This window comes from Lipophrys pholis (assembly GCF_963383615.2).
Source record: "Lipophrys pholis genome assembly, chromosome: 5".
In the NCBI taxonomy this organism is placed as follows: Eukaryota; Metazoa; Chordata; class Actinopteri; order Blenniiformes; family Blenniidae; genus Lipophrys; species Lipophrys pholis.
Genome location: NC_137628.1, coordinates 18909599 through 18922054, shown reverse-complemented (window position 1 = coordinate 18922054; position 12456 = coordinate 18909599). Strand labels below are relative to the sequence as shown.

At 42.5% G+C, this 12456-nt stretch overlaps 1 protein-coding gene across 1 annotated transcript in view; it reads right to left on the bottom strand.

Annotated features, from left to right (window-relative positions):
- adgrl3.1 (adhesion G protein-coupled receptor L3.1) overlaps positions 1 to 12456 on the bottom strand; it is a 118938-nt gene that overhangs the window by 51591 nt on the left and 54891 nt on the right. The window contains exons 6-7 of the mRNA XM_080464352.1: positions 6250 to 6264; positions 4314 to 5102 (exon numbers count right to left, since the gene is read on the bottom strand). Of these exons, the coding sequence (XP_080320478.1) occupies positions 4314 to 5102; positions 6250 to 6264 (804 nt within the window). The remainder of the gene's footprint in view (positions 1 to 4313; positions 5103 to 6249; positions 6265 to 12456) is intronic.

Genomic DNA, 12456 nt, shown 5'->3' with positions numbered 1-12456 from the left:
CAAAATCAATACATAATAGAAAATTTGTGTTGGTATAATGTTAAAGGCGTTCTATGGCTTTAAAAAAAAAATAAGTTTTTTTCAATGGTTTTATATATTTGTATGTCTGAAAACATAATCAGACTTTTACTGTGCTTCCACCGTTGCAGTCATGTTATAAAAGCAAGTAAATACAAACATCCAACGATACAAAAAACATAGAAACCATAATATCTGCTCTCGTCTAAAGTTAACATGTAATTAATGCCATCTAACTGCCTCACTTCCCTCAAAAGTGGATGTATGAATGTACAGAACATAATAAAAAAGTTTTTTTGTTTTTTTTTTCTGTGGGGAGCTACAGTATTGGCTGAATCACTTTATGCCAGGGTTTCACTAACTTTCATCAGAGAACAGGCTTTCATGGGTTATTTGGTGTTGCCAAACGTATTGTTAAAGGACACTCCCTCGCAGTTTAGGAGCAGAGAATACTGCTTATTGTTGACCAACTTCAAGACCTCATTCTAAATGTTGGTGCCAGTGAATCCAATTACAAAAAAAGGGCATGTAATTACACATTTTTCTGCAGTGAGACAAGCATCACTTCTTTACATAGAGTTCTGCCTCTTTGTGGTGCACAGCTCTTCTTGCTAATAATTGTCACTGTCGTGACTGGGGGCAATTTAAAAAGTTTTTTTTGGAGCAGCTCAGGGTGACCTCTCACCTGAATGGACTGACAAAGGATGAAAGTTTGGCTTATAGTTTGACTGACAAGGTTTGATGTCTGATCTACAGCAGCTGTCAAAAGAAGAATGTCACAATGCACTGGCCACTGTACTTTCACCCACTTTGTGTTTGGGTGCTGTGGGGTTTACTTTTTAATCTATCGTCACACACTCCTTCATACTGCCTTTTCATTTGGCTGTAAACTCCCTAAGAAGCGTTTAGCGCTGAAATGAATAACTTTCATTAGTTTTTGTCTCACTTTTTTTGACCCGACATAATGAATTCTAGTCAGATTAGGAGGAGGAATTTAAATCTGTAACTTCTAATCAGATATTTTCATTGAAAAAAAAAAAAACATTGTTATCGACCATAAATTTGTAAATTTCACTGTGGGTTTATGCTTAAGTGCATCGGGTAAGCTATCAGCACAGAAAGCCTGGAGCTAAATTGCTTTCTGCAAGCCTTTTTTTCTTGAGTTCAGTTTCCCAGCACTCTCCCTTCCGAGCTTGCAAGCGTTTGAGTGCACCAAAGTGACTCTGTTCACATGTGTGCTCCAAAGCCACATAGTGCGAGAATTTCAGAACAAACTCCTTTAAACGTCCGCTTTTGTTATTCAGTTGGACAGACACAACAAAGTAATTGGTACTCTCCGTGTTGTACCCCAATTATCCTCAGTCCTCAGTGGCCCAGCTCTTCCTTCTCTTAGTCTGTGGCCCATTTCCTGTCTCATTTTATATCTTAAGAAGTCCATGTGAGCTGAAACAAAAACAGGCTGCACATTAAGCTACATCAGTAATGAGTGGAAACCCTCAGAATGGCCCCTTTCCTTGCTCTGTTTCCTGAACTGACTAAAGAAAGGGGGGGGGGGGAAGAAAAACCTACTAGAGCGAGGACAGTCCAAGTTTGAGCATAGATATCTTATGTTGTCCTTAATGCATTTAGAGAGAAACAGGAGAGAAGGAAAAAAAAAAAAGAAAACGGCTTCATTTTCTTCACGTTCATATGACCTGAAGTGCTAAAACAAAAGTGTCAAGATGTAACAAAATAAAGTTCAATAAATCGACCGGTCGCCTCATTTTCCACGGAACGAGAAAATCATGTACTTAAGGTAGTTAATTTATTCCTTTTCTTCATTGAGTGAGAGCGCAGACCGAGGAGACGAGTAAAAGAGCGAAGCAACATTGATTGTATGTATTTATCTCCCGCTGGTCAGCAGTCTGGCTTGTTGCTGTGCACTGGAGGTCATTCTCCACATTGAATCCCCATTGATCTCCTCTTTAGAGCCTCCTGAGACACCCAGAGCTCCATTATGAGAGCGATCACACTCTCATGCGTACAGCAATAAACACATATGTACAGTCATGAATAGAGAGTCTCGTCCTATAAATACATTAGCACATAGGGATGCCCGTCATTATGTACATGTAAACACACGCACACACACACACACACACACACACACACACACACACACACACACACACACACACACACACACACACACACACACACACACACACACACACACACACACACAAACACACACACACACACACACATGCAGGCTTTATAGCCCTGCCTCCTTTCACACACACACACACACACACACACACACACACACACACACACACACACACACACACACACACACACACACACACACACACACACACACACACACACACTGATCGGTAGAAACCAAGTTTAGCGCTCCCTCTCTATAATTTCTTGTACTGTGCCTCCTAACTGCGTGTAAGAGCATGTGTTAATTCAGACATCATTTAATAAGACACGCAGCCAGACTGCCTTGACCACTCCATAGAAAGGTGCTGAAAGGCAATTACGCTGGGCAAATAGCCCTTCAGACTCCTGGGGCCCAAGCCCTTCCATCCAGAGAAAAAAAAAAAGAAGGGGAGGGTGGACTCTCACCTCACACCGGAGTTGAAAGAGAGTCAGTTCGGGTTAGAGAGTATCCTTCATCTCTTCGATTGGACCCAACAATCCCATTTAAAACGTGCAGTTGGTTGATCAACACACAAGGTAGATCCCTGGCCCTCGCTCCCTTGTTTGGAAAAGGTTGCAGTCGTACTTTGACCTTCATTTGACCTGACTGCCAAATTTGTTTGTCCTATGGCCTATCCGAGTGTCATTGTTTAATATTCTGAATAAATCCAGTGGTATATATTCAAGTCAAATGTTTTATGATTGTTAGTCTCACAATGAACATTCAAGCTTTCAAGCTCAAAAGATTTGGAAGCGATAATTATGTTGTGACTTATCTTTTTGGTAGAAACAGCTCACTTCTTGCTGCAGGTGGAAAAACTATACAACGGCTAACGCAATGTGCCAATAAAAGAAAATAGTAAGCCGGAATGAGAAACCCACAGTGTATATACTTATTAATATAGTACTGCGACCCTTATCATACTTTCATTTGCTATTACGTTTATTATTTTACAATGATTGAATGAGGCAGTTGCTTGAAAAATGTTTGTGTGTGTATGTATTAAGTCTTTTTATGCTACGTTCAGCAAATCTCATTGTACTGGCGGTACAATTTCAATAAAGCTTTCTGATTCAGATTCTGATAAGATGCTTAGTCGGCTGCAATGTCCGCTCTTGATCAGCTGTGGTTTGAGCACTACAAACGGCTCCACACACGTTGTCATTTAGATCTGTAGCAAATATAAAAACATCAATGATTGCAACCCTGTCACATTATAACACAAGATAGCACCGTCAACTTCTCTCACTTGGAGATGCTTTCAACTGAACAATAAGAATAGATTGCAGCCGGCGTGAATAGTAACCACCTTTGACGGGCGGCTCACGTGAATGGATCAGAAATAAACACAAACAGAGCGCGTCAAACAGGTTAAAGTGCCTTCAGACTGTCATGGTATACAGATGTCCTTCCGGAAAGTGGCATCGCTTCCTTCACCTTCCAGACACTCCTGGCTCCATTCACCAGCAATACATTATGATTTGTTAAGCAAGCGAGGGAAACTAAAGAGAGAGCAGCCAAGTGGTCTAGTGAAAGGTAAGATACATTTACAGTATGTAAGGCTCAGCATAACATCATTGGAGATATTCTTCTGAAAGGCAGAGATCAAGGTAGCCTTTATGATGTCTTTCTCAGATCCATAAATAGCGAGTGTGCTGACGTCTACGATTTCAGTGACACTGCTATATCCAAGACCAGCTGTAAAAGTATTTTGGAGAAGCAATTTTATTTTTTTTTACAGACAGGGTGGGAGGGGAGCAGTCATAATTGAGAAGCATGACAGCACAGATGGCGCTTTTCTTTTTCTTCCTCTTCAATTTTTTTTTTTTTTTTTTGAGAATTAATTATTGGAGGAAGATTAGTGCCTGTAAGCATTCCTTATGTCAAAACCCAAAAAAGTTTTATCATTTAAATGATTATTAAAGCATGGCAAATAATCCAAGGTATTTCATGTGAAATATGACAAAATACATCAGAGTCGTTCCAATAGATTGAAAAAAGGATGAGAATTTTCTAAAGAGTGTAACTTTGTTAATCCTGTCATTAAGAGGAAATGATTAAAGGGGAACGATGTAGAGAACTGAGGTATTAGTATTTGACCTACCATTGTTGCCAAAATCCAGTGAGTACTTGACCACGTGGTAATTATTCCACACGTACAGCAGGTTGTCTCGAGGGTTGTAATCCACTGCAGCTATGTACTGGTACGAATTGGGGAACGGTATGTTCACCGTCATTTCCTTGCTCTTGTCAGTGTTGTACATGTAGTCAATCTTGTTCCCTGTCCCTTCATTGTCGTCGTCTTCATACACGGTTTTGACAACGTACAGGACGCCGCAGATCATGAAGGCGTTGGAGGCGGAGCGTTTGTCGTAGGTCGTGTCCCAGGAGCCTTCGATGCGCAGGGTGTACGGGTTGAGCTGGCTCACTACGATGCGCCCGTTGTTCTGCTCCGTTGCATAGATGACCCACAGCCCATTCTCATCCACCGCTAGGTCAATGTCTGACTTGCCCCCCCAGCGGTACGGCGAGGTGTCGTGGTAGTTGGCGTTGGCAATAATCGCCTCACCGCTCTTGATGCGCGTGCGCAGGTCAAACTTCACGATGTTTCGCGTGCGCTCCTTGTTGAAAAACAGGGCGCCGTCATACACGACAAAGCCGGTGCCGTCCACACGATGGGGCAGCTTGTACGTGGTGGTGGGACGACCCGCGACAAAGTCCTCTTTCGACGAGTACTCAGTCAGAGTGTCTGTGCGGTATGGCGTCCATGGCATGTAGTAGATCTTGTCAGAGGCCTGCAGAGGGTCTTTGCACCACGCACCGGACTGGTGGTCTGACTCAAAGAGATGCTCACTTTGGTAAACTCCCCGCAGAATGCCGGGGCACAGAAATACTGAGGAGCAAATGACAACAAATTCACATTAGATGCAGTTGATGTGAAATGTCAGCTATTCTCTTTAGACTGTCTGACAGCGCCGGCGAAATGTCTGCTTCTTTCCTTAAGCACTGATAAATAATGTAACAATATGTTTTAACTTAACCTTAACCACCAGTGAATGATGATAACATGATAAGCTCACTGTGTTGTGATTTGGATGTTGTATAGTCACTGTCATTCTTAAGCGCAGCAACAGTATGCTTCCTATTCAACAGATAATACCCTGCTCGCACAGCTAAAAGATGAAGAGAAAATGGCACATTTTGTTCTACTTCCACCCTTTCTCTCTTTTCCCATTTCTCCCTCCCTCTTCAGCTCCTCATTAGTCTCACAGCTCTTTCTTCCTTTCGCTCCCATTCTATTTCTGTCAGGAACAACCAACTGTAGGCCTGAACACATCTTTTATAGTCTGCTGTTTTTGCAGTTGTTACAATAATTCGTTTCCCACTCTATGCTTAGTATTCCCAGCTTGGAATACTGGGGTCATGTTTTACGAGGGTTGTGGGAGATGCAATAAATTCTGGGAAGCCATTGCGACCAAAGTCATAGGACCCTTTGTAATTTAACTGGAATGCTGTCACATACACACACACACACACACACACACCCACACACACGGAGCAGACACGCACAGAGACATGCCAGATGTGAGCTGTGGTTTTCCCATTCTTCTCAATAATATAATTCTAGATCCCACCCAAACGGCTGGGAATATTGATTAAATTTTCATTGGTTATTCAAAGCTCTGGCATAACTTTCATATAACAGGGAAACATCTGAAATATTAAAAGTCAGTGCAATCCTCTGTTCATTGGCTCATCATAAAGAAATGTGCTCGACCCATGGAGAGTTTGTTAAGTGACATTCTACACAAAACCATAGATTAATGTGGACCCAGAGTGTGTCTAATGAGAACCAGTGTTACTAAATTGCTTCTATATGCTGAGATCAAGCTGTCTTAATATAGCTGCAGTGACTTTGAAAGAGATGTCATGCTGCCACAAGGTACAAAACGCTTCAGGCGCTGCCATCAAAAAGAGAAGCCCAATCCAGATTTTGAGCATGCGTGAATGTGGGTGTGCTTTTTTTTCCACAGACTCACCTTTTTGTTCCACTTCTGCGTGAGCCATAGGCAAACAGAGAAAAAAAAAGGAGAGAAAGACAGAGAGACAAAAATAGATTAATGATGCAATAATAAGGAAATCATGATAATACAATCTAGGATCTCCATAATCGTCCTCATATTTCATCCTAACCTTGTGAGAATGCCAGGATGCTCTCCATGTGTGATTGGTAATAGCATTACATAAGCGTCTGAGGAAAGTGCACTACAATGGGGAAGCTCTCTGACAGAATTGCATCTCACATATGTTGGATACATACTTAAAGGAGAACAGGGGCACACATGTCACACAGACATGAAAAGAGGGAGAGGGATACTGGGAGAGACACACAGGAGCGTCACACAACATGGGCAAATAAACATGATCGTACCTTTAGTGCATCACAAAACACAGGCAACAGAAAATGACCTGAGATAATGAGCTCTTTAATAAATGCTAATATCAACAGAGCAATGAAAACAAGACAATTGATTTGATTATCAGGATTCTGTTTCAGCAGGCCCAGCCAAAACAGTCACAATAAGATGCCTCCTGATGCACAGTGGATGAGCCGCCGTTTTGAGCATGTGACTCTGATTATGAGCGCTTAAGCATCTGTGCACTGAAGCGGCGGCAAAATGAGCGCACCTCAGCCCCATCACCAATTCCTTGTCTATTAAATTCAAAAGGTTCTCCTTGGAGATACAGCAAGAGGTTGGTTATGTTGCTCTGTGATGAAATGTGCACACTTGCTCGAAACCTCTTAAACATATGAGTTTCATTCCACCCTGGTCCCCGTGGGACCGGGTGGAATGTGAACACGGCAGAAACCTAATCCTGCAGGCTTTGCCCTTGTGTCTTTCAAGACCGTTAGAGACCTGCTGGAGGGAACTAGTCCCCAGAGATGGACAGGAGAGGTGTGGGGAGGAAGAGGAGAGGAAGAGGAGACAAGACAAGAGAAAGGCATAAGCAGAGTCCTCGAAAGGAAAAGCATTTGGGATAGCATCACATTCTGGACACTGAACACTGTATGTGTAAAAATAAATAAATCGCACAATTGTGCTGCATATAGATAGATAGATAGAGAGATAGAGAGAGAGAGAGAGAGCACCAGTGTGCTGCATATGCACAAAACATGCATAAATTCTTTAACACATTAAAGCTAAAGCTCATCAACAACCACAAGTCATACACAAACACGTGTGACACACAAAAAAGCACGGACATATGCGCACACACCCGCACACTTAAGCAACCATTAAATCCTCGGCTCATGAAAAATGCATGGTAACTGGTGCGGCTTAGCACAACTCCCGATAAATAAGCAATCTCTGTAAGAAGATCGTGTTAAACCTAGAACAAGTGTGTACATCCATGTGTGCACAGACACTTGTGTGAGTGTGCCATTTCGAGTTAAGATATAAAATGGTTCACCACAGTTCCCCGGTGACTAAAGATGGGAAAGAAAGCAGATAGTCTGTCTGTGCTGAGGAGTGTGTGCGATAGAAGGACAGATATCAATGCACTGAGCAGGAGCACACATACTTGCATGCACACACATAAACAATGCAAGGAGACACACTGCGGTCGAGAAGACGGGGATTAATGACACCAAACAACAAGGTTCTTCACAGGACCTGAGACTCTCACGCAGCCTCGCAGGCACACACAGGATAAACATGGAGAGTTCAAGGTTGCGAGCAACTAATAGATTTCAAATGAAAAAGTGTGGCGACTACAAGTATACCAAATGGCACACAAAATGTCAAACAAATGTCATTCAATTTGTACCGCAGCTTGTCGTTTCACTAGATTAATGGACGTCTCAGCTGGTGATCTCATTTCAGGGTTGTTGTTTTTTTTTTTTTTTATATATACATATATGGAGGTATCTCTGGTTTAATCTCCAGACAAGGATAAGGAATTAATTATTATTTTTTTTTTTATATAAATCACAGCCATTTATTTTTCAGTGTGCAGGATTTGACAGTGAATAGACGTTGGTGAGACATTTGTTGAATCCTCAAGGTTTTGTCAAGGGTATCTCGCGCACGCAAGACGATGCAAGAGATGAGAAGTCTTTTGAGCTGCTGCTAATTCAGCCGCCGAGAGTGGGTGAAAGGCGAGGAAAAAATATGAACTCTGACAACTTGCCACAAAGTGTCCTTGTTTCCAAGAAAACGTCAACAAGAAAGCCTTACCTCTCAATATTTTCGACCCAGTGTTATTCATAATTGAATTCTGCAGAGGTAGCGACGTGTTTTTTATCTAACCAGTATCTTTGACTGATCATTTGCAAAACCACTTAGACTGCACTATTAAGTACTTGCAACTTTGGAGAAAAAAACAAACCCCAAAACATTTCATCTCATTTATTCCTACAAAGGATTTGAATGAATATTATGAAACAATAGCGGAAGAATAACACTAAGAGAAGTGTCGCCTGTCTGGTTTTCCGTTTATTTAAAAAAATTAAATAAATCACCCAATTATTCATTAACGTCTGAAGTAAAATCGGCTCAATTTTGAAAAATAATTCTGTCATCACATGAACAGCTTTCACGCTGTACCTTGAATGCCTCCTGCATTGTTTTCCCCTCGCTGCTCTCTGCTGCTCACACACACACACACACACACACACACACACACACACACACACACACACACACACACACACACACACACACACGCGCGCACACGCACACGCACACACGCACACACAGAAGCAATGTTAACCTGACTGTGCCACGGTGTAAAAATAATTAGCATTTTTATTGAAAATGTATGGTTTATTAAGGAGGTATTCGTCTAGGAGGGAAGACAGTCTGTGCTCACGAGTGTGTGTAATCTATGTGTGTGTGGCGTGCGGGCCCGCTCACGTGCGCGTCTCTGCAGACATCGAGTGGCGACAGCAGCCTAACCACTATTATCTCTGATCTCCAATCAGCTCAGCCGGCTAAAGCTCAAGGTCATTTATGGACACAGACGTTTTCTTCTTTCTTTCTTCATTATTCTATTCCTTCGCTCCGGTCCTCTCATCCCCACCTGCCATCCTGTTTCATTATTTTATCCTGTGCTTTTCCCCCTCATTCACTCTCCCCGCTACCTCCCTTGTATCTCTGTACCACTTCCCTCAACCCAAACCCTGTCCGCACCACAGTGTCTTTTATCAGTTAATTCATTCTTTCTGTTCCTCGTCTGCTGGCCTCGTCTAACCTATTTCTCTCTATCTCCGTTTCAGCTGTCGCTCCGCCGTCTCTCCTTCTGTCTCTTTGGTTCCTGGCCCAGCTTCCCTTGCTCTCTCTGGGAAACACATAAATGCCTGCATATGTGCTCACACACAAACACACACATTTACTGTACATATGCATCAGAGGAAAAACACACGCACGCAAGCACACACAGACACAAACACACACAGACACACGCAAACAAGGAATCCTAGCAGCGAACAGTTGTTTCCACGACAACACACACACGCACGCACACACACGCAAACACACACACACACACACGCAAACACACACGCACACAAACAGCTCTTCTCATGTCATCGTCATGAAGTTATTCCAAGGGTCCAATCTGACAGAAGTCTTTAATTGGACAGACAAGAAGGTGATTTTATCTTTTAATTAGCTTTCCTACTGAGCCAAGATCTATTGTCTAAAATAGACTGCATGGGTATTGCATAACATATCACTGGCTTTTCTGATTAATACACTAAATGTGGTAGTAGGCTAATTGCTTCATAACAGCAGTTGGGAGAGCCAGGGTATACGGCAATGAAGATGAGGAAACGGATAGGCGTAATCCTGAATGTTCTTGCTTGTTTTATTGGACGAAGAAGAATGAAACAATACGTAGCAACTATCTTCCGCAGCACATACCATATTGGCTGAGATTAAATCTGTCTGTGTATGAGAAGCACTTTGTACAGCAATGTGCAAATGTATGGATATTTATAGTCCGCCTGCAGTGCAATGAGCAAGTATACACAGGTGGCTAATTACCGCTAAAGCTAGCTGGCTAGTTTGGCACACGACTGCCACACACTCATACCACAGAGAGAGAGAGAGAGAGAGAGAGAGAGAGAGAGAGAGAGAGAGAGAGAGAGAGAGGGAGGAAAAGACAGCACTTGATTGTAGCTTTGGAAAAAAGCCAAAAACCTGCAGTGCAGTGAGGAGAAATGAAGAGTTATGAAGGTAGTACAAGCCAAAAATCCTGAAGAGGAAAAAAAAAAAAGAAAGAAGAAAAAAAAATAAAACGGGGGGTAGATGGAGGAGCAAAATATCCCTGAAAACTGAACCTTACATAATTTAATTACCTGTTTTACATCCCACTTTGAGATATGTTTACATTATCTGCGCAGCGGGGAAACTCTACCAACTCTGCTTGAACGGCAGCGCTCAGGAAAAAAATACATCTGCAGTGTAAAGTTGTGTCTCTTTGGAGCTCAGCTCGTTTTCTTTCCGTGCAGTCGGTTTGTGATTAACAACACATGGCCTCGGAGGTGATAGCTAGGGGTCAGGTGTTTACACTCAACAAACAGAGCTACCAGTGCGCTTAATGTCGAGGGAGACGTACTTGAGTTATGGAGGTCCCTTGATGTTACAGTCGCTTGAGTGTACTCGAGCCGACCCTGCCCTCAAACACAAATATTATGATTTATCAAAGTTGCTGCTTATATGCATCTCAGAAATGGGACAGTTTGAGCACACTGTCATATATTTTAGTAAACAAGCCTCCGTATTGATCGAGCTTGATTTACGGCTACATTTTGGAGATGCTTCTCCGCTTAATGTCTCGCAGAATGTATCTTTCACAGCCACTCCACCGACACCATTGATTTGCTGCGTCAAGCACACCAGTGTGATTGTTGTCGGCGGAATCTCCGCCCAGAATGTCAGACAGTGCCTTGTTCGACCATTCAAATAGTCTTTCAAAAAGAAAATGGATTTCATAAATAATTAAAGGGTGCAGTGTGAGGGTTTTGTGAAGGTCCGTGACACGTTAAGCTTTTAGGTATTCTTGTTTTTTCCCAACATATTTATTTCTGTGGAAACACTTCTCATGCTTAAACACACCCACAGGAGCCAGGCCGCCACCTGATCCAGCCTGAACACTTCAGTCAGTACAGAGACCATGCTAATGTACTCTGGACTTCTCTCTCTCGCCCCTTCTCTTCCTCTCTTTCTATCTATCCAACACTCTTTTCCTCTCCCCTTTTGTCAATGCTTCATCCGCCCAACCACGTCCTTTCCTCTGTTAGCAGAGCGCTCTAATGACTTTGGTTTCAGATGCTATTTATTGCAAGAAGAAATGTTACCCTGACTGACCCATTGTTTATCGCATCAGCATTCAACTCATCTCCTCTTGCACTCACTTGTTTTTGCTTTTACCCGTGATTAATCTACAAAAATAGTAGCGCTGTGTTTCCGGGCGGCCATGCAGTTATGTGGAAGACAAAGACATGCAGTGTGTGTGTGTGTGTGTGTGTGTGTGTGTGTGTGTGTGTGTGTGTGTGTGTGTGTGTGTGTGTGTGTGTGTGTGTGTGTGTGTGTGTGTGTGCGCGCGCGCACGCGCGCGCCTGCTTGGTGGGGCATTAAGCAGGTATCAGGTTGTGTTTCCATCTGCTCCAGAGAGGGCTCTGATAGTCCTATTATTTAATCTGCTGGTCATTCTAGACGCCAGGCAAGAGCCGTTTAGCCAGACATAATTGAATGCTTCAGTGTGGGAGATCACCTTGGCCGTCTGTGTGGACTGCGATGCCAAGGTTTGAGACAAAAAGATTCAAAATGTGCTGCCGATTTCAGCTGGACTTCATGGGGAATGAAGCATTCAAGATATTTGTTTGTCAATCTAGTTTGTGATGAAGCTCCTATCTGACGTACAACTCAGAAATGCATCAAACACGCAGAAAAGACAGACGATTCCACCTCAAACATTTTCAAAACTAAATGGAATATTTTGGAACATTTTTTTAGTTTTTTATTTACATCCAAAACATCAAAATTTAAGAGCTTCTGCAGCTCTGCACATTAACACCTTCAAATATTTCCACCACACTGATGTTCATTGTGAAAAAAAAAACCCAAACCCCAAAAATGGAGATTGTCACAGAGATGGTCACATTTCAAATTGACTTTTACTTTTATTTACACGAGCTATGCAAAAAAGGTCAAATAATGAATCTCCCTTTTTTTTGA